This window comes from Chinchilla lanigera, unplaced genomic scaffold (genome assembly GCF_000276665.1).
Source record: "Chinchilla lanigera isolate Chin_1 unplaced genomic scaffold, ChiLan1.0 scaffold00036, whole genome shotgun sequence".
Lineage (NCBI taxonomy): Eukaryota > Metazoa > Chordata > Mammalia > Rodentia > Chinchillidae > Chinchilla > Chinchilla lanigera.
Window position 1 is genome coordinate 20,132,246 of NW_004955437.1, and position 21,649 is coordinate 20,153,894.

General features: G+C 56.0%; 1 protein-coding gene across 1 annotated transcript in view; it reads right to left on the reverse strand.

Annotated features, from left to right (window-relative positions):
• Unc5b (unc-5 netrin receptor B) overlaps window positions 1-21,649 on the reverse strand; it is a gene marked incomplete at its 5' end in the record, with an annotated part of 78,882 nt that overhangs the window by 11,250 nt on the left and 45,983 nt on the right. Inside the window, 7 exon segments of the mRNA XM_005390040.2 lie at window positions 324-356; window positions 590-754; window positions 1,413-1,580; window positions 2,204-2,384; window positions 3,486-3,589; window positions 4,003-4,146; window positions 7,209-7,433. Coding sequence (XP_005390097.1) covers window positions 324-356; window positions 590-754; window positions 1,413-1,580; window positions 2,204-2,384; window positions 3,486-3,589; window positions 4,003-4,146; window positions 7,209-7,433 — 1,020 coding nt within the window.

Genomic DNA, 21,649 nt, shown 5'->3' on the forward strand with positions numbered 1-21,649 from the left:
GTAAAAGCACCAGCCTTGGCCACAAAAATATTTGGGTCCAAATCCTGGCTCTGTCACTTCCTGGCTGGATTCTTGGGTGAGTCTGTTCTGAGACACACTTTCCCACCCTGTAACAGGAGGATCATGGGAAAGTCCTAGGTCCTTTCTGTCGGCCAAAGGCCTGTCTGTCCATGGTGGAGGGAGGAGATCCTTGGGGGGTCAGGTGCAGGGGTTGGCACAGGGGATACCATCAATTCTTCCTGCCCTGTTCCCCACACCCAGGAAAAGCCAGCCAAGGAGAACCAGGGCACCCGAAGGAGAGACAGTTATGAAAGGGGACTTACGGTGACTTTTGGGGTCGCTTAGAGTTCTCTTATCTGTCAAGGGAAATAAAGGGAAAGACAATGACACAGGTGGTAGGAAAAGGATGGCAGAGAAGGCAATGGGGACAGGATGCAAATGAGATGACAGGAACGGGGTGCTGGCGGTCCTGAGGGCAGCCCCACAGCAGGCCAGGCACTGAAGCCTGGAGCTGTCGGGGTGGCAGTGGGGGTCCCTCACCTGGATCCAGATGCCCGCTACCCAGAGCCCCCCGCTCCTGGGGACTCACTCTGCATGCACAGCCCGCCAGTGCAGTTCTTGGACTCCAGCAACGGCCCACTGCAGTCACGGCCTCCGTTCTGGGGCGGGGGCGCCATGCACTCGCGGCTGCGCCAGTGGGTGCACTCGGTGCTGCAGGCCGACCACTTGCTCCACTCCGTCCACGCCCCGTCCACTGTTGGCATGGTGCACAGTTAGAGCAGTGTGCCGACGTGCGCGAGCGCAGACACACACGGCTGGGGCAGGGAGAGGAAGCTGAGACACTTGCTCGCCGTACTGAGAAACCACACCGTGCCCCACAGCCCTGTGCCAGCCAGCAGTCAGATGCGCCCGGTGGCAAAGAGACACGGGTCACTGGCACAGACATAGCCCAGTGCATTGTCGGAAGTGCAGAGACACAAGCCCAGGGTGAAAAACGTCACCCCGACACAGCACATCCCAGAGGAGAGAGCCCAGTCAAGGTGCACGGAGATGGGGCCTCACAGACAGGAACAGGAAGACAGGGAGGGCCAGGGTCCATGGCTGAGAGTTCTGTACAGGACACTGTGTGGACCTGAGCCAGAGGAACCCAGGTTGGAGGGGTAGGCGGAGGAGTCCATCCAGGATCACAGCTCAGAGCCTCTGCCTCCATTTTCCCAGCAGCCAGGGCAAAGCAAGGGGTCAGAGGCCAGAGTGCCTAGGCCAGCTGAGCTGCCAGCTGTGGGTCCTGGGGTGAGCTCCTGCCCTGCCCGTGCCGGGGGCAGACACTGTCCTGCCTCAGCACTGTCACACAAGTAGCATGGCTAGGGGCAGGGCTGGGGTGGGCAGGATGGTGCCTGGCCAGTGGCCCTCACCTGGACACACGGTGGTGCACGGGGTCTTCTGGAAGGCCTGGCCCTCGCAGAAGGCACCTCCATTGAGTGGGGCGGGATTGGTGCAGGTCCGCGTGCGCTTCTGCCAGCCACGGCCACAGCGGTTAGAGCAGGGTGACCACTCCGTCCAGCTGGACCAGCCGCCATTCACTGTAGGGACAGCAGCCATCAGTGGCTTGGCCAGCCCTGGGACCCTCTGGCTCCCCAGCCCACCTCCACTTGATGGCCCTCTGCTGAGTCCCTGTCCTGGCTGCAGGTATTTTGACGCCAGCATGCAGCCCTGCGCTGTCGCTGTCTGCACAGGAAGGTCATGGAGGTTACTGTCTTGTCCCTGACCCCCACAGTGACAAAGTTCCCTAGAGGGCCAGCATTTATCAGTGCCCTCCAGGATACGGTGGGGACCTGGGACTCAGGCTGGGGTCCTTTTTATAACATTTTGTAGTCTCTACAGCTGTGGCTTCGCCCTTTCCACCCCGGGGTCAAGGAACAGTGGAGAGCAGCGCTCAGGCCTGGGCAGCAGTGCTTGACTCTCCTGTGTAACGGGGACCTGACCTCCGAGCACTGGGTCTTCTCCTTCAGAGACAGCCAAGCCCCAGGAAGGGGGCAGTGGTCCTGGCTGGGGACCTGGGGGGGCCTGAATTGGCTACACTTTGCTGCATGACCTCAGTCAATTCACTTCTCACCCTTCTGGGGGTCCTGCTGGCCCTCAGGGCAGCATGGGTGGGGGAGATGTGTAGCCCCAGGCCCTCCCATCTCCCACCCCAGTACTGCACCGTAGACGATGACAGTGGCTGTGGTGCTCCGGCGCTTGGCCACGATGTTCTTGGCCACGCAGGTGTAGTTGGCCGTGTCCGACAGGCGGGCCTGGCGTATGATGAGGTTGTGGTCGATGGTGAGCAGGAAGTTGGTGTCCTGGGTGGGGTCGATGACGTCCTCGTTCTTGAGCCACTCCACCTGTGGGAGTGGGTTGGGGCAGTGAGGACTCAGACCCGCCTCCCCTGTGGCTGGGGATGAGCAGAAGGGAGGACAGTTGAGTAAGAACAGAATGGTGGCTTGCCACATCAGGTCAAGGGCACCTTAGGCCGGACCTCCACAGGCCACACTGGTTGAGCATAGCCTACCAGCTGGGCCGCCTTGGGGCACTCCCCCTCGATGTACCAGCTGTACAATGGGGACCCAAAAGCATCTGCCCCCAGGGCTGTGGGAGGATGCACAGTTGGCTCAGATAAGTACCGAGCATGCAGTAGCTGCCAGTCCCTATCCTCCTGTCCAACCAGGCTGGGGGTTAGGAACATGGCTCCTGGAGTCAAATCCCAGCTCTCTACTCACTAGCTGCTCTCCCTGGGCAGCACCCTGCAACCCCAGCATTGTTTTCCAGCCACTCAAGAGCAACATCAGCCACTCTGCCAGGCTTCCAGGAGGACTGGCGTGCCCAGGTCTATCCCACGTGGTAGCCTGACCACAGCAGGTACTTGTTTGCACTCCATTCCAAAGGACGCCCCAGGCTGAGGGAAAGCTGAGCTGTAGAGTGAGGTTTTGGGGTTAGACAAAGCTGACCCCGTGTGAGAAACCTGTTCTCCCCAGCTCTGGCCCTCTGGGGTGTGCTGATGTGTCGCCCACAGCCGGCTCCAATTCCTGGGCTCCTGAGCAGGTGTATAAGTGGAAAGGGGCCCATGCTAGCCACACGAGGAAGGATGGAGAGTGGATAGGAAGGGGGCGTGGCTGAGGGGTCCAAAAGCCATGTAGCCAGGGGCGGGAGCCACCAGCCTACGGGGTAGTGTGCACTCACACACGCACATGATGAGATCCTTGGACATCCCTGCTGGGCCTTGGGTTCCGGGCAGGGGCAGGCGGTATTGGTGGCAGGACCTGGGGCCCTGCTGGGATCTGGCCTGTGCTGAGCCTGTAGAGGTGGCCGACCCTTCTCAGTCCCGAGCCCTCACTCTCTGGGTCTGTGGCTTTAGGGAGGCTCTGGGAGGCTGTGGCACCATGGCTGGTGGTGAGTACCAGGCCCGCTGGCTTCCACTTTGTAGGGCATCCCGACATCCTGCTCACCTCAGCCACTGGCACCCCCTCTGGTGGTCGGCACTGCAGGAGGAGCTCGTGGTCCAGGGGCACCTCCTTGCCCAGAGGCTCCTGGTCAAAGTTCTTGCGGAGGTCTGGGAGAAGCAAGAGTATCAGGAGGAACAGTCAGGTGGGGGCAGAATGAAGACCTGCAGCACCCATTGTGGCCATGAGGGGGCAGTGCACACCAAGGCGCTGTTCTGGGACCTCTGGCTTTCACCTGGGCAGATTCTGTTCTGTAGCTAGGGGAGAGGTTCCTCTGATTCTGGGATCCTTCACTCACAGTAGCCCAGTGTGTGAGGAGGCTGCAAGCTTCCTCGTATAGGTGAAAACGGCCTTTAGAAATGTGACACGGGAACCCATCTAAGCTGCACCGGTGTGCCCAGTGTGTGAGGTGAGTCTTTAGCCAGGGATGCGGAAGGCTCTGCAGTGTGTAATTCCCCCTCGGGGGGCATCTATGGACAAGGGAAGCGGGGGTGGGGCTGGGGGTGGTGTCAGGGAGACATACAGGCGATGCGGACGTAGGCCCGGCGACTCTTGGTGGTGCCCGCAGAGCTCCAGGCCACACACTGGCACCAGTAGTCCTCCAGCCCAAAGAGCTCCTCCACCTGCTGCCGGGAGACCTGGATCTGCACATCTCGCACCCGCAGGCCTGGGGGAGGAGAGCACTGTCAGGAAGGGGGATGGCCCTCCTCCCAGCTGTGCTCCACTGCAGCCCACACCGCCCTGCCCGCTCACCTGAACACAGCATTGGCCAGCCCAAGTCCTGGTGTCCCCCACGCCCCCAGCCATTTGCCATCTGGCAGCTACTGCATGCTCCACAGAACGCACACAGCGCACCCGTCACTCCCCTGGTTACATCTTATCCTTTGCATTCAGATCCGACCTGGGCCTGCAGGCCTGCAGCTCCACCCCCAGTCACCCTGCAGCCCCCCCCCCCCCCACTCCCTCCCCCCCAGAGCTCCCTCCATCCCTCTGTGCCCACTGGACTCCCAGCCACACTCAGCATCTGGCTCAGCCTCACTTCCAGAAGGAAGCTTCTCCCTGTGCCTCTCCCTCCAGCTCTCAGGAGGTAGCCAGCACCGCCATTTGAGGTGACCAGGCCCATGACAGCCCTCAGTACCACTGTTTTTGTTTTCTTCTGTTGTTCTTTTGAGACAGGTCTCACCATACCGTTCAGACTGGCCTAAACCTATGGCAATCCTCCTGCCTCAGCCTCCCACGTCAGTGGGAGGCAGCAGTGCCCTATCCCTACACCTGGCAAACCCACGGTGAGTTCCTCACTGAATGGGTGGGGCCCAACAGCAGGAAGCAGATTGCTGGGGTGTGATTTTGAAAGTGGATCTTGAGCTGGCGTGGTGGTGCATGCCTGTAACCCCAGCACTTTGGGAGGCAGAGGCAGGAGGACTGCAAGTCTGAGTCCAGCCTGGGATACTCAGCAACTTAGTGAGACGCTGTCTCAAAATAAAATAGGGCCGCAGATGTAGTTCAGTATGAAGGTGCTGGGTTTAATCTCCCATCTGGCACCAAAGAGAAGGGACAGTCCAGGCAGGCTGTGCCCCTGGGAGGGTCCCTATCATGGGTTTCCACCTGAGACAGAGCAGTGGCGCTTGACAGCGGGATAGAGGAAAGCCCCGGGCTGGGGGCTGGATCCCTTCCCCATGGCCACCCACCAGGAAAGGCCGGGAGGAGGACGGAGCTCCAGGACTCAGCACCAGGATGTCCTCCTGAACATGGAAGAAGGGGCTGGGTGGCTGTCCCTCCTGTCCTGACACTGTGTTCAGGGCTAGGCACCAAGGCGGTAGAATCCATGGCTGCAGAGCCTGGCATGTGGGCAGCTAATGGGGACAGCAGTGCCCCATCCCTACACCTGGCAAACCCAGGGTGTCTGTGGGTGGAAACAGGAACCACACTGTCTTGAACAAGCACAGGCCCTTGTTACAGCCACAAAACATGGTGGTCTAGGAGGCCCATGGTCCCCTTGCTTTGCCTGGACCCCAGAGCTGACATCTGATCTGGGGGACATGGGATGGGAAGCAGGGACTGGCTGTGAGAGAAAGACAGACAGAGATCGCAGGAAGCTTGGAGAGGGGAGAGTGGGAATGGGCGCTTATCGAGGGCCTGCTGGGCCCCACCGTGCAGGCTCTGTGCTTCTCCATCCCCACCGGAACCTGTGGCTCAGGGAGGCTGAGTGACCTCCCTAAAGCCACACAGCCAGGCAGTGACGGCATCTGGGTGGGGAGCTTGGTTTTCCTTTTCTTATTTTTAGACTCTGGGCAACAACAGGACTTCAAATCTATTTTTAAAATTATTTTAAAGTTGTGGAAAAATGTATACAAGTTGCCATTTTAGTCATTTTTAAGTACACAGTTCAGTGGCTTTAAGTACATTCTGGGATGTGGTTTTCAGTCTCAATGGATCTAAAATTTGGACTTTTTGTGGCAAGAGAAATTGAAAGAGGAAGAAAAGAGAGAGAATGAGATAGGAGACAGACAGACAGACAGACAGAGACAGAGAAGAGATAGACATAAAGATTTTTTGTTGTTGATTTTTGAGATAGGGTCTTGCTATGTATTCCAAGCTGTGTAGCCCAGGCTGGCCTCAGACTTGGGGCGATCCTCCTGCTTGGATGATAGATGTGTGCCATCATGCCCAACTTAAGACAAACATAAAAAGAGGGACACACAAGGGCCACTGGGATGAGAAGGGGTGGCAAGCAAAAGAGAGGCAAATAAGAGCTGAAAAGGAGGAGAAAGAAAAGGACCACAGCCGGCCACGAGGCTGGGCACACCCCAGGAGGAAGGGCCATGCACTTCCTGCTGTGCCCAGGGGCCCCACCTAGGGATCTGGCTGCACCCCAGCACCACCTGAATGATGACCACTTAATATTATGGGGTCTAACATCTCAAAACCAAAATCTGAAACACTCAGAAAACCGGAACTGTCTGAGCGCTGACATGACACTCCAAAGCTTTTGGAGCTTTTTGAGATTTTGGACTAGGGATACTCCACTGGTAAAGTCTGTGCAAACCCCAGATCCAAAACACTCTGAAATCGGAAACACGTCTGGTCCCAGGCATGTCAGGAAGTGTACTCAGCCTATATTAACCTCTCTTTGGGGTGCCTAAAACAACCCACCCACCCCTCCTTTCTTTCCTTCTTTCTGCAGTGCAGGACCTTTGCACTGAGCTATACCCCAGCCATTTTTTATTTTATACTTTGAGACAGGGTATTGCTCAGTCACAGGGTACTGCTCAGTCAGACTGGGCTTGAATTCATGATCCTCCTGCCTCATCTTCCCCAAGTGCTGGGATTAGAGTCATACGCCACCACACCTGGCTAGAGGAAAGGTATGGCTGGGAATGGAAAACAGTATCACTCCCCACAAACAGAAAAGATCTATAAAAATGAGGACTATAATGAACTCCAGTTTGGTGGCGTGGGCGTGGGGCGTGGGACAGAGGCCTGTTCCTCTTGGTTAAAGTGGGGATTAGCAGCCACGGGAGGGCTGAAGAATCAACTTGCTCCCTGATCCGATCAGAGGGTCAGAAACAAAATGGCAAAGGGATCAAGTGCTCAGCAAGGGGCGCAGTGCTGCTGAAGGCGGTGGCCGTGGTCACCAAAGGCCAGGCTGAGACCTGCAGGTGCTTTGGGGAGTTTGGACCCAGGGAGTCCCCAGAGCAGAGCCGGGGTGCCCAGTGCGGGAGGACTCACCGGTAGCCTCGTCCCGGCCCTCCTGCGTGACGTGGTCGCTCTGGCCCACCCACTCGCCATTGCACTTGAAATAGATCTGCGTGGCGGGGGAGGCGCGGCAGTGCAGCTCCACAGGCCGGTTCTTCACGATGTAGGCGTCCTGCGGCTCCTGCAGGAAGTGCGGCAGCGGCTCCGCGGGCGCCGAGGGGAAGGAGTCAGGGAGCACCTCGCTGGCTGCATCAGCACCTGCGGAGGGCAGAGCACCCATGAGGCACAGTGGGGAGACCCAGGCAGCCCTCACCCCCATGGTGTCTGCTGCAGAGACAGACCTGCTGAGGCCCTGCTCTGTGGCCACGTGGGCAAGATCTACACTCTGGAGTCCTCAGTTTGTCCTGCTTTTAGGAGACTGAGCTTTAGAACTTGTCCCACTGATGTGATTCTGTGTTTTATTTATTTTCGAGACAGGGTCTCACTATATAGTCCAGGCTGGACTTGAACTTGCAGGGATCCTCCTGCCTCAGCCTCCCAAGTGCTGGGGTTACAAACATGCACCACCATACCTGGCAATGCTGTGTGATTCTACCTCCTTACAACTGGAGAAGCCATGGAGGCCAGCAAGGTGGCCAGGTCTCAGGACGAGGACATCCCTCAGCCTTCCCCAGTGTCCCTGCTCCTGCTCTGCCTCACTCCCAGTTCCAGTGGTGATGCTACAGTATGTGACGGGCTGGAAACAGGGCTGAAGCTGGCACTCAAATCAGGCCAGCTCTGCCCTGAAGCCACCACTGCCCTTTGCAGCCCAGCCAGCCAGGCCGACGACACAAGAGACAGCTGGGGCCCTGGGACAGGGAGTGGGCTGGGGTGGCGGCAGTGGCCTGGCCTCCCTGACAGGTCTCTTCCTGAGGAAGCCAAAGCACCCGTTGGGGCAGGATTGGGGGTCTCCACCCCACGCTGGGTTCCTGGTCTGAGATGACAAAGCAGCCCACAGCCTCCTCCCACCACGTCGCATCCACACGGGGGATGTGGAGCCTCCTCCCCCAGAGGGGCACATGGGGACGCCTGTGTCCCTGGACAGAGCGGCTCCTCGGGAGGTGCAGCAAACAGGAAGGGAGGGGGCAGGCCCCGCTGGTGCTGAGTGGGAGGAAACCAGGCCAGGCTGCCCATTGGCTTACGATTCACTTCGGAAAACTGGCTTCCAGTGCCAGATGCTGACACCGAGGGGGCTGAGGTTGAGCCATGGGGGGCTTGTCTTTCTCCACCCACTGCTCCAGAGGAAATAGAGAACTAAGCTGTGGGTTGGGCATGTCTTCTGGTCTTACCAGTCAAGTGCCCCCTTAGCAAGCGGCTGGGGGCCCAGGAGACCTGCATGGGGACCATGAATTTGCTCTCCAGCCAAGAGGCTATCCATGGCTCTAGCGAGCCCTCTCCAGGCCAAGGGGTCAAGGACACCAGATTTCCAAGAGCAGAAAGAACACACCTCGGCTGGCTGTGGTTTCTCTTTGTGGACCACACGACCCTTCCAGGACTGGGTGACTTCAGGGATGATGCATGATTATCACTGGCTACAGGCTCTGGGCAGTGCATGTGTGAGATGCAGATAGACAGACAGACAGACAGGCCCACCAACAGAGAGAGGGACGGGAAAGCCAGCCAGGTGGGATGAGAAGCAGCTCTTCTGCATGTTCTGCGTGACCCAGACAGGCTACCTGAACCTTGTGCTGCTGTGAGGATCGCATGAATGCCCAGGAGGGGACCTAGCACACAGTAAGTACAAGGTGCTGCATGAAAAGAGTGATTACTAAGCATCAGGTGCTATGGCTTTGGTCCTTTGGCTATCCCCAACAGCCCTGTAAGGTATATTCTTCTAATCCCCATTTCCCCATGGGGAAAGTGAGGTTTGGAGAGGTTAAACCACTTGCCCAAGCTCACACAGCTAGCAAGAGACAGATCAAACCAAGTTGAACCCAAGAAACAGACATCAGCATGTGGGAGGTGGTCCAAGACTCTTCACCCGATTGCTGTAATGTTGTGGGTGTTCCTATAGCACAGAAACCTACCAGCACCCTGATGCTGGCGAGGACTCTACAGTTTAGGGCCTCTCTCATCAAAGGACCCGAAAAACTGGGACTGTAGTTTTCATTTCAAAGCTGAGGACATCAAAAACCACACAAGGGGCGCCAGTGACTTGCCCAAGGCCACCTGGTGAGTGGACAGCGGCTGAGAACACTGACACACACAGTAACTGACCGCAGCGCTGAAGCTGGTCCCTGTGCCCACCCTGGGATGGCCGCAGAGGCCTCCCTGACGGGTGGGCAGCAGGGCACCAGCCACTCCTGCCCACCTCTCATACCTGTCGGTCCTGAGGGAGGACAGCAGGGCCGAAGCGCCAGACTCAAGACTCCCAGCCTCACCAGCTCCTCGCGTGCTAGGGCAGCCCATCCAGGAACCAGAGCGCCCTCCCTCCAGGTACACGTCACACAGGCTGCTCTACCTTCTCTCCACACCACCCCCTGCCCTGCCGCACTGCGGGCTGTGTTTACGACTTTGTTTATAACCCTAATGCGGCTCATTTATAAAGTGCCCAGACTGGGAGGATGGAGGAGTGCAGACATTAGACACCCATTAGTGCGGTGGCCCCACCCGCCCCGCCCCACCCCACTGGCTGCTCCATCAGCTTGAGCCTGTATGCCTAGCCTGCTCGGGGAGGTGGGCCCAGTTCCCCTTGGAGGCCTCTGTATGGTGATCCCGATGGCTCATTATGCAGTGTTTGCTCCCATGCCTGGACATTCTGGGGCAGACATGCCAGACGGTCAGGAAAAGGAATCAAAGGTCACCTCTGCTAGCTGGCACACAGTAGGTGTGCAGTACAAGTTGCAAGTTAAATAAAATGGCATCGTGGAGCAGGGTGTAGCCAGTGCAGAGTTGAGCCAGCCCTGCCCTCAATGCTGGCCCTGGCTTGGCATGTATTGGGCCTGAGCTGGGCTGAGGGGGCCTTGGTGTGTCCCCTGGGGGTGACCCTAGCCAGCCCCTATGGTCCTAGCCTGAAGGGGAATGAAAGAGATTTCTGGAGTCCTCTGTCAGGCCCTGCTTAGAAGATGTATCCCAGCTTCTCCGAGTATCTGCAGAGGTGCCTGCATGTTTTGGTCCCTTTAGTAGATCCATACTTGTTTTTTATGGTATGTCAGGAATTCAAAGATAGTCCCGACACAATTAGGAATTCATTAACGAGTTGGATCCAAATGGTCCATAAGTATGTACAGCCTGGAACTTAGTAGCCATTTGGAAAAATACTTAGCACGAAATAAAGTAAAAAAATGTTCTCATTCCATTCCTAAATAGCCACGATGCCTTACTGACGGGGATGTGTACGTCTGTCGGTCACGGCACAACTTCTCAAACTGTGGGTACACAGCGGGCACTGCCACCCTTGTTATTTGTCCTGGGCTACCCTCGAGTGTCCAAACCCAGCTTTGCTAAGATATGGCACCCAGAAAAGGGGGAAGTGGAGCAATGTGGTGTTGAAACTGAGCAGCCTTGAGCTGGCACCCGGGGCGGTGCAGACAGCTTCTAGGATTGCCGTTTCCCTGGAGGATTAAAACAGCCCGCAATACCCTGGGGTGACTTGGCACAGAGTTTGGGAATCACAGCTTCATGAGCTAGGGCTATTTTACTCTCTCCAACCTACAGAAGGGAAACTGGCACTTCTGCACACTCCGGGCACTTTAAACACTTCACCTCCCATCTGCCAAGGTGTGGATCCCATCCCACCTACCCTACCCATGAGCACGAGGGTATCAAGGGACATGAACGGTCACCAGGCCAGCAGGAGGCAGCCAAGCTTGGAGTCACATCTGTTGGTTTCCTGCTTCCCTGGTGTTGCTACACCTCTCTCCAAGTCCCTATCTTTACAGTGGAGAACGAAATCCCTGAGAAGGGCCCCCTGGGGGGAGACCAGGCCTCTGCCAGGCTGGGTCTGGACTTCCTCTGGCAGGAAAATTTCCCACACTTTTTTTCTTTTTCCCCTAACAGTAGAACTTCTTTGGGCCCGTGGCAAAGATGTAACTTGCCTTTCAGGCTGCAAATGTGGATGGTCCAGATATGCTAGAGGACCCTTCCATGCAGATGTAGCTGGGCGAATCCCGGGCAAACGCAGCCTCTGAAGGCAGGAGCCCTGGGGTTGCATTCCCAGGGACTGACACTGCCGAGTGGCCTTCCCCTCTGGCCTGAGGCCACATCTATACAAGGAGACTGACTAAGCTACTCTCCTGAGCCCTGCTCTGGTCCCGAGGCTTTGACATTCTCAGATTCCCCTATGGGGCATCTGTCCATGTGTGAAAGTGTACTGAGGTGTCCATTTTTTCTTCATAGAGCAAATCTACTTAAGGAAGGGTCATCTTTCTCACCATGGTTAGTCCTGGCTCAAAACGCTGGCACACTCTGTGGTCCTAAGGCAGGGAGTCAATGGGTCCCAAGAAAGGAAAAGAGGAAGAGGAGGAAGCATTTGCTGTTGGGGTCTCCCAATCCTGCTCCTGCCGCCCATTCCAGGTCTCAGGTCAAAATGACCAGCAGCCCTCTGGGTGGGACTACCTGTGGGAGCCATTCAAACTAACCCTTCTAACTCATCCATACCTACTTGGATGAGGTCTCTCTGGAGGTTTACTTAAAGGGCCAGCTCATCCTATATCCCCTGTCACCTCCTCATCCAACTTAAACTCACACACCTCCAGGGATGGGGCACACAACAATGCCTTTCTTGCTTAGGTTCTCCTGAGGACAGGTCCACAGTTAGAAAGGGTTTCCTTCCCACAGCTGCAAAGTGCTACCCGAGGCCTCAGCCATTACCATAATCCTCACCTTTGAGGTCACCCCAAAAGTATATCCTCTTCCCTCTGACAGCTTCTCAGTCTTGGAAGCTGTAGCCCGCCCGCTTGGCCTTCTGCCGTTCTTACATACTGTCTATGAGACGCAGTTTTGTAGCTCTTCCCCCTATCCTGGCTTTCTTAGGGACAAATCACGTTTTGCTCACAGTTCCTTGATACATACGGTAGGTGTCTTAGTTATTGTTTTTTTCTCATTGCTGACGTAAAATATCTGACACCCAAATGAAAGGGGGAGAGGCTTATTGAGCTTATAGTTTGTAGAGGTTTTACTCTATAATCGGCTCGCTCCAAGGCAGGGTGGCATGGTAGACAGCATCGCAGAGGAGACATAGTTTATGGTGGGCAGAAAGCAACAAGGGACCACTACAGTTCTTTTTATCTCTTTTGTCTTATTTAGGCTACGTTGGCAGCACTTATACCCTTAATCTCAGTGTCCTGGATTTTAGTATGAACTATAATCAATTCTATGAATTCTATGAATCAATTTACACACTCTAAGTCTAGCCACCTCTGATAAAGCCCCACCTATGTCCGCATGAGGCATTGAGGGGACATCTAGACACACACTGTAACTGTGGGTCTGACCAGCAACACTTTTTGTTTCTGGCAAGAACCTTTTAATAAGCTGCAGTTTTGGCTGCTGCTCCCAAAGGACAGGGACATGCCAGCCCCTTCCTGTCCCCATGGTCTCCAGGTCAGGGTACCTGTCCGGGAGGAGGGTGGCGGGGCCCGAGCTGTGCCTGCTGAGAGGTGCCAGAGCCCAGGCACTAGAACACACAGGTGGCAAAGGAGCCGCTGTGAGATGAATACAATAAAGCTATTTCCCAGAGCGTCTAAGAGAATGAAGCAGCCCAAACATGCCGGAAGGGAGGCCATCACTGTTCCTTGGAGAAGCCAGAGGAGTTTTGTGCCCCTTTTGGAGACCTTGGCCTTCCGGCCAAAGCTGGTTATGTGTGCACCAAGCAAGCTGGCCAGGGAGCACAGAGCTGGCTTAAACCCTTACTGCATAAGGAGACCTTAAGAAGCCTGTTTCCACCCGGGGCCTCAGTTTCCCATCTACACAGCAAGGGATAGCAGTTCCTGCCCCATCAACTACCAGATATTTCATAGGTCACCTGAACAACCAGATGTAAGTGTGCTTGTCTGGGTGGGGTGTGTGTTGTGTGTTTTGTGTGTGTGTATGTGGGTGTGTGTGTGAAAGAGAGAGAAAGAGAGACAGAGACAGACAGAGAGACAGAGAAGGAGAAAGAGTCTGTCCTCTAGCTGGGCTCTGTGGGGGAGCCTGGGAACCTCTTGGTGGCAGGTTCCTTTACCTACTGTGCATTGAGCCCCTACAGGCCAGAAGCAGAGGATGTTGATGCTCACAGGGGGCCTGGAACCCTGCATTCTCAAAGCTCAGAGAGAGGAAGTGATGACTGCAACATCACATAGCAAATTAACAGCCCAGCCAGACCAGAGGCCAGTTTCTGGTGGAAGGTTATGGGTGAATGCTTATGCTCTCATTTCCCATGCCTGGGAAATAAGAAACTTATCACTAGGCAGCCTGGCTGCTAAAGGAAGGGGCCTCATCGCCAGGTTGCAGTGGTTTGGCAGGGAAGACCTTGACGCTCTGACACTCCCACTACTGGTCTTTGTCCCCAGCCCTGGGGGGACACCCCCATCTGTAGCTGAGCAGGGCCATGTAGCTCCAGGGCTGGCTGGTGCAGGACTAAGAGGGGAGAAGGGGGGCAGGTGGGAGGTGAGGACAGAGATGCCCCACGCTGGGCACATTTATCATCAGCAATCACAGCCTTTCTCTAGGCCCTGGACACCGGCTAATTCTCCCCAGCCTTGACCTCCCACTGCATGGAAAATCTCCTCCATTCACCATGCGGCTGCTGGGCTAGGTGGAGAACTGAGGGAGAGAAGCTAATTTTTTATTATGTTTTAAAAACACACAGTCCCACGCTGATGGACCCCCTCCCTGTTCACAAAGCCCTTCTTCCATCTGGCCCTGGCTCCTTGCGGCTATGGGTATGGGGCTGGGGCCCCCCTCAGAGGAGGTTACAATGGCCGTTACTGATGACAAATGAGGGCTGGTGAGCTGTAGGGACACTGAGCTATTCCTGACAAAAGAGGCCCCTAGCATAGTCCTTTCCCACACCCTCCATAGACCATGCATGCCATGATGTCACTTCCTGTGCTGGCCACAGGAAGCAGCTGAGCCAAGGTGGCCAGCTGGGGCAGGAGCCTGCATCCTGAAGGAGGGTCCAGGAGCTCCTGGGAAGTCTCTCCTCTCTAAGGACGAGGGACATGCAAAGGGACAGCTGGGAGGCTGGGGACAAGGCGTCAGCGATGGGCTGGAATAGTCCACACTTACTGTAGGGAGGGATACTGCAGTGGCTGGGTGACTAGGCCAGCCAGGTTCATAGCGGCATGAAGGGAGGCTGTCCTTCATACCCTGCCTCCCTCCTGGCCCAGGCCCTCCCTCCACACCCTGGCTCTGGCTCCTGGGCTTCCTTGGCCTGGGTATGGGCCCCCTTGGGGCTGAGGGGGTCACTGTGCCAGGAGCCCTGGTCCCTGAGAATGGGCTTTTCTGGTTCCTGTTTTCTCCTGCTCACGGAGTTGAAGCGCTTTCACCTCTCTCATTTTACATGAAGACCACATCCTCTGCATGACTTAAAACCTATGCCCCTTACTGGGATGGCACATCATCTATGTAATGAGCCTCTATACCTCTTCCATTTCACTGATATGGAAACTGAGGCTCAGAGAAGTCAAAGGTCCCAGCTATCGAGACCCACAGCTCTTGCCACTAGGCTACAAGGGCATTGAGAACAGCAGGGGCAGCTGTCCTTCTGCCCTCTAACCCTAACCTGTCCTCTTTGGCCTCATTCCTCAAGAGATGCATGGCAGCTGGGTACAGCCCAAGACTAAACCCTACTTACACCCACACACACACAGACACACACTCACGCCAGCAGCACCCTCGCTCCACCCAAGGTCACATCCACAACTGTCTCCCCTGGACACCCTGAAAGCCCTAGCCAGGAGGGATCACGGGTGTTGGAGATGCAACTTCAGCCTCTATCAGGCACTTGGTTTTGGGGGTCCCATATGGGGGGCCCCCTGTGCCCTTTTCCTTCACTCCACAGCTAGCCTAGGATGCTGGGAGACCTCGACCCTGCTGGACAGACTCCATGCTTGCTTCAGGCCTCAGGCCCGCAGAGCCCGGCTGTAATCTCTAGGCCCACAGCTTCTCCCCTTCCCTTCTCCACAATGCTCTCACTGTTCCCTTTGCCTCGAACTCTCCTCTCCTCCTGGGAACTGGAGTGACCTTGTGAGATGTAGACCAGCGCCCGCGGGTGGCCGGCACTCTCCGGTGGCTTCCCTCTGCACCTGGGAGACTGTCCTAGTCCCCATCAAAGCCTCAAACCTCAACGCCCACTTGGCATTCCTGTGCCCTGAGCCATCCAGGCCTGCTTCCCGTCTGTGCCGTGTCTTGCTTCTCCCTGCTTCGCTGGTCTCTCCTTTTGGAATGGCCTCCACCCCCATGTTTTCATGGCTGGCTGTTACTGTGACCTCAAATGCCGCGTCCCTGTGGCCTTCTCTGAACTTTTTGTGCCAGCTCCAAACTGTCCTGTTATTTCCTTGCAGCGCCCACCTCCCCGGGGCTGCACTCTTCTCGTTTGTGTTCTGTCCTTTGCCGTCTGTCTCTGGCAGGCAAGTCCCCGTGGGACTGGGAATTTCTCTGCTTCTGCTGCCCAGCTCCTCCACAGATCCCTGGGGTGGCAGGGGCAGCCACAGGAGCCCTCGGGGAACCCTCTCCTGCAGGACACTGCTGACTGACCGAGTCTCAGAGAGCACTGGACCAGTGTCCTCTGCGACAGAGACTGGCGATGGGACTTCAATTTTTAAAATCCTTCTTTTGCTTCTAGTGAAAACACTTTCTGGGGGAATCTTTCCTTTCTTTTTGTGGTGCTGGGGATGAAATGCAGGGTTTTGTGCATGCAAGGCAAGAACTCGACCACTGAGCCCCATCCCCAGCCCTGGTCTTTCCTGATTACAAAGCTAACACTGTCAAATCATAAAAATGTATTAAAAGACAAAGACAGAAAGTAAAATTGCCCTATCCCCACCACAGCTGAGTTGCCACTGGGGGTCGATGCTCCCCGACTGTTTAGGTGTGCACTGAGTTAGGTGCATAGCTGAGGTATGCCCGGACACAGCTCTGTAGCCTACTTTCTTTCACGCCTGTTAAGTGAAGCACTCAGAAAGAAAGATGCACCTAGACTTTCTCTCCATCTCTTGCTCTGGTGTCCCTCTGTCTCTGGAGCTTGCATTCTCTCAGTGACTCAGGCACAAGTGCAGACATACACAAGCAGTTGTGCACATCAGGTGGGAATAGGCCAGCAGGGCCAATGACTGCTCCTGGTATAGCACTCAGGTCACTGGAGGAGCCACAGGATGCAAAGCCGAATGCACGTTCAGCCAGCTCGGCACTGGCATTGCCTGGGCTCCGCAGGTTTGGGCACTGGCAGAAAGACATCCAGTGTCCTGTCCCTTTCTCTAGTAGGTTCCTGGGCGGGGGTGGACAGGACAGTGGTTCTATCCCCACACCACCCAGGGAAGCCCAGGGTGAGGCCTGCTGTACCTGGGGCATGAATTTTGCCTGCTTTGCGTGGCATTGGGCTTTATGACTGTTGCAAAGGGAGGCAACTTCCAAACACATCACCAGATAGAAAACCTGCTGTGATCCTTGCCCATTGTTGTCAGCACTGGCACCAGACTCTGGGGTGCTGGGCCCTTAGACTTGAGTCTCACCCCTTGGCTTCCAGATGGGGACCCTGAAGCCAGATGGCTACAGTGATCCACGCAAGGGCAAACAGCCCATCTGTGTCTGTAGGGCTCCAGCTACCTGAGCATCAGCAAGGATACAAAGAGTCACAGCGGGAAAGGGAAAGGTGTCTGAACCCTGGCTTTGCCACCTGTGAAATGAGAGGCTGAGGAGGAAGGGTGGGGTGAGAGGGGTGAGGGTGGAGGTGGAGTCATGGGGGCTGGGAGACAGACGCACCGTGAGAGCACCTGGAAGCGTAGCACGAGTGGAAGGGCCTGTGACTAGGGAGGGGTCTCTCCTTAGACTTTTCTGGACTTGAAATCCATATGGATTTAGTCTCCAGGGGCAACAGAAGAGGCTGGTCTCTTTCAGGGCCAGGACTGGAGCTGAGGTTTTGGGGGCCCCAGGGAGGGCAGGCCTTGTAGACTCAGGCTCCCAGGAGCACCTGAGACTGGAAGGGAGAAGTAACTTGCCTCAGGTCACATAGGAAGTTGGAGGCAAAGCTAGGACTGGAATGTGGGCGTCCTGGCACCCTGCTCAAGGTGCTTGCCCTTGACCATCCCAATTGCGGGGAAGTCCCTGGTGCTGAGCAGGGATGATCACTAGGTTGCTGGCTGAGGAAGATGTGGAGACAGGTGGTCCTGGGCAAGGCGAGGGCCTGTGTGGCCGCTCAGCTCAGGTGCATCAGGAGTGAGATGGTGGGCTGGGACCCCCTTCCTTCCTCCCTCCCTCCCTCCTTTCCCTCATCAGATATTTCCTCAACACCCCTTCAATGGGAAGGAAGGCTCAAGGTTAAGATCCCAGACTCTCAGGCCAGCACTTGGTCCAGCCTAGCCCCACAGTTAAGCTATGGACCATCCGCCTGCTCTACTGCTGCAGAACTACACCACAAGCTTTGTCCTAATTAGTGTCCTCTTCCTCTAGAAAGCAGGTGTCCAGCATTATAAGAGTTCCTCATTCTCCAGCTCCTACACCCCACACGCTTCTCAGCCTGACACATGGGTGCTGTCAATTGACTCAAGAGGCAACCCTGGGGAAGCCACTTACCCTGGGCTTCAATGCCCCCTTCTGAGAAATGGGACCACTTTCACTCACTCTGCCTCTCAGGGATGTTGGGGGCATCGAGGTCAGAAGTATGAAAATATTTTGGCAATTGGGCAGCCCCGTGCTCGTACTGGTTTTCATTTGTGCTTCTCACAGCGGGAAATGGTGGGCATGACTTCCAGGGCTGTGGGGCACTGGCTGACACTAGCCAGCAGCTCCAGGGCTGTCCTTCGAGTCTGAGGGGCCAGCTAAGCACCCCCTCCACTTCCCAGCACTGCCCAGCCCATCCGTGATGACACGGAGCTGCAAAAGGCTGATGCAAGCTGGAAGGAGGGAATGAAACAGACTCGCGTGGGGCGGATGGCACTCCACTGCTCGCCCCTAGGGAGGCCTGCGCCTGCTCCCGCCTGCTTGTTTGCACCTGCTGATGTAATCACCCGGCCTCCTTGGCTCAGGGCTGGGTCTGCTCACCTCATCCTCTAAGCGAGCGGCCAGCAGGAGGGTGCATGGGCAGGACCTGCCACAGCCACTTACACTGTGAGGGAGGGGTGGCTGGACTGGCGGTGCGGGCAGAGGGGCAAAGAGCTGGAGATGCTGCAGGAGGTTACCCAAAGGGCATGCACTTTGCAGCGGGGGGTTGGGAGGCTTGCCTCTGAGCCTGGCTCCCTGCCTCACTGCAGGACTCTCATGGAATGAGCCTGATACATACAGGCCCATTAATTGTCAGTTCTCCTCCATCAGAGAAGGGGGAAAAGGAAGGAGAGAAGAGTGGAGCCATGGAAGGGAAACACTGCAACATTCCTGGGTCAGCCGCCAGCTCATGGGGTCACTCTGGGCCCACTGCCTTATCTCCTGGAGCCTCAATTTGTTTGTCTGTAAAATGGGCATGATGTCACAGAGCCTACCTCAGACTTTTAGTGGTCAAATGTGGGAAAGCATGACTTGATGCTAAGGCATGTGGATGGCTTCGGAGACCTGGGGGCAGCTGGGAGTAGGCGTTGGGGTGCTCACTTGATGCCAGGAGCTCCCAAAGGCTTGGCAGACTCTAAGCAGTGGACAGGGGAGGTGGGGACAAGAACTGTGCTTTCTGCCCGCCTGGTCCCAGGAGCTTCCCCCTGGGGAGGAAGGCAGGGAAGAGAAGTGCAGGGGATCCCTGGAGGCCCCCACAGAGCCATTAAAAACATGTAGGAGGGGCAGGGATGCAGCTCAGAGCGTTTGCCTATCATACTTGAGGCCCACAAAAATCAACCAACCAACCAATCAATCAATCACACAGATGGACAGGAAGACAGCAAAGGCAGGTCCTTGGAAATTGCAAGGCTACCTGATGTAGCTGAGGAGCCTGACCTGAGTTCAGGGTCTGGGGATGTCTCCACCTCCAGACCATAGTTCCACAGTTGGTTTCCCCAGAGCCGACTTTGTGCTACTGAGAATGAGCAGTAGATGACCTAGCTCATGCGTCTCTCCACTTGCATTTTGGCCCCTGTCAGACGGCACCAGGTGGTGGTGGGGGAAGATGTCCACCTCCGCCATCCCCATCCTCGACGCCTGGGGGAGGGCCACCTTTGCTAACTGCTCTGACAGGTTGTCCTGGAGGATGAGCCTCACTCTGGGATTCATGGGCTTCCCATTCCCAGGCCACAGGGTTCCCCTTCCTGGCCTCCTCAGTCCTGGCAGGGGATACAGGTAGCCAATACTGGCCACTGTTCATGGCACTAACCAGTCCCCAGGTGCCATGCCAATCCTTGGTGCTCATTACCGATCAGTCTTCCCATAACCATTGTGGGTAGGTACTCTTGTACCCAGCTTGCAGGTGAAGAAACTAAGATACAGGGAGTTTAAGACTTGCCCAGGGTCACAAGGAAGGTTGTCAGCATTCAAATCTGGGTCTCCCTGACTCCAAGCCAGTGCTCTATAACCCTATGCATCCCCAATTCACCTGCAGAGACTGCTAGGAAGAGCAGCTGGAGACTTGCACAGGAAAGACAAGGAGGGCAGGGTGGCGCGGTGCTGGGTTGTGCCACCTCGGCCTGAGTCAGGGTCCAGGTAGTAGAGAAACTAGATGGCTATCATCTACATTTTTGCAAATTCCATATCCTCTCTGGGTCCCCATGTTCTCATCTGCACAGTGGGCATCACGCTGTACGCAGTTCTTTCTGGTGGGGATTAAGTGTGTAGTACACATAACGCCCTCAGAGCAGCAACTGGCAGGTCAAAAGGCTTCGTGCTCAGGAGCCTCTGCATTATTATTACCACCATCGTTATGATCTACATCATCTAGAGCATCTCACTGAATCATTTCCACAACTCTGTGAGGTAGGTATCAATAGGCACCTTGACTATTTACCTAAGTCACCCAAAGTCACCTGGTGACTAGCTGTTCGACCCCAGTGACAGAAACTGCCATTAGCAACGAGTGATGCCCACTCTCGCTGCTCCTCCCACAGAGGATGGAGTTATTTTCTTATATTTCCTGCAGTTCCTTCTAGCTCACATCCCTCCTCAGCCTTGTGCTTTTAGCTCAGGGCACACTCAGTGTCACTGGTGAAGGAAGAATGTCTCAAATGAGGCAACTGGAGGTTGTGTCAGCCACCAAGACTCGGTGACCTTGGGCAGTCAGACTCTCACCCTCCTTGTCTGTCCCTCTGTCCTTTGGCCCCTGTCTGTCCCTGGAAGCTAAGGGCAGCTCAGCATTGGGTGACCAGCTCCCGGGAGAGGGGACAGTCCCTTGCTTCTCCTGAGAGCCCCTGCCCCCAAGTCCCCAGGGTTCCTAAGTTCAAAACAATAGAGGCTCCAGGTCGCCCTTGATGTAAAGGTCTAGTGGGTGGCTAATTTTAGATGAGAAACACTCGGCGCTTTCCCAGCCGCTGTCACTGTGCTGCACTCTGCGCTGGACAAATGGCCTTGGTTTTCCTCCCTGATTGTTCTCAGCTGGGGGCTGGGGGCTGACTCCAGCACAGGACAATTCTCTTTGTGTCTGTTTCCGGATGACTCTTAATAACTCAGAGAAAAGGACCGGACAGGCTGGAGTTCTCAGCCCCAGCTCTCCAGCACCCCACCGCTGCCCTGGCTTTACACAGTTGGGGGGTGTCCCCAAAAGCAGTATTTGCTGTCACAGGACTTGCTGGTTTCCTCCAACCCTCAGGGTTGGGGCAGAGAGGGAGGGCTGTGGGTGGAAGGCATCCTCTTTTGGACAGATGTGGAAGCTGAGGCCCAGCAAGAGTATGACTGGCCTGAGTTCACACAGAGCCGAGCCTGGACTTTGAGTCTGCAGATTTTCAGCTCAGCGCCCTCTGCATGATGATGTGGGGGCAAAATCCTGCTGTTTCCATCTGAGTGCGGCACCTCAGAGTGTAACCTGCTCACGTGCAGGCCTCCTACAGGGACACCTGGATGGATGGCTGCCTTCCCACCCAGCTGCCTTACCTGGTGAAACCCTGCTTCTGCATCAGGTCTCACTTTAGAGGGGAGAGCCCTTACCTTAGAGAGCCCTGCCCCGACTGGCCCTCCTACCTACACAGGGGCTGGTTTGCCCCCGGCATTTCTTCCTCAGAAATGGGGCATTTCTGCCTTCATCACCTTTTCAAGTCACATGTACACCCGTGTACTCCCTTGTTTAATGCCCTGGCCCCCACCAGGCTCTGGGGTCCCAGAGGACAGGTGCCCAGAGACAATCACATCACACTTAACTACCTGTCTGGGCACTACTCAGTCGAACGAGGCTC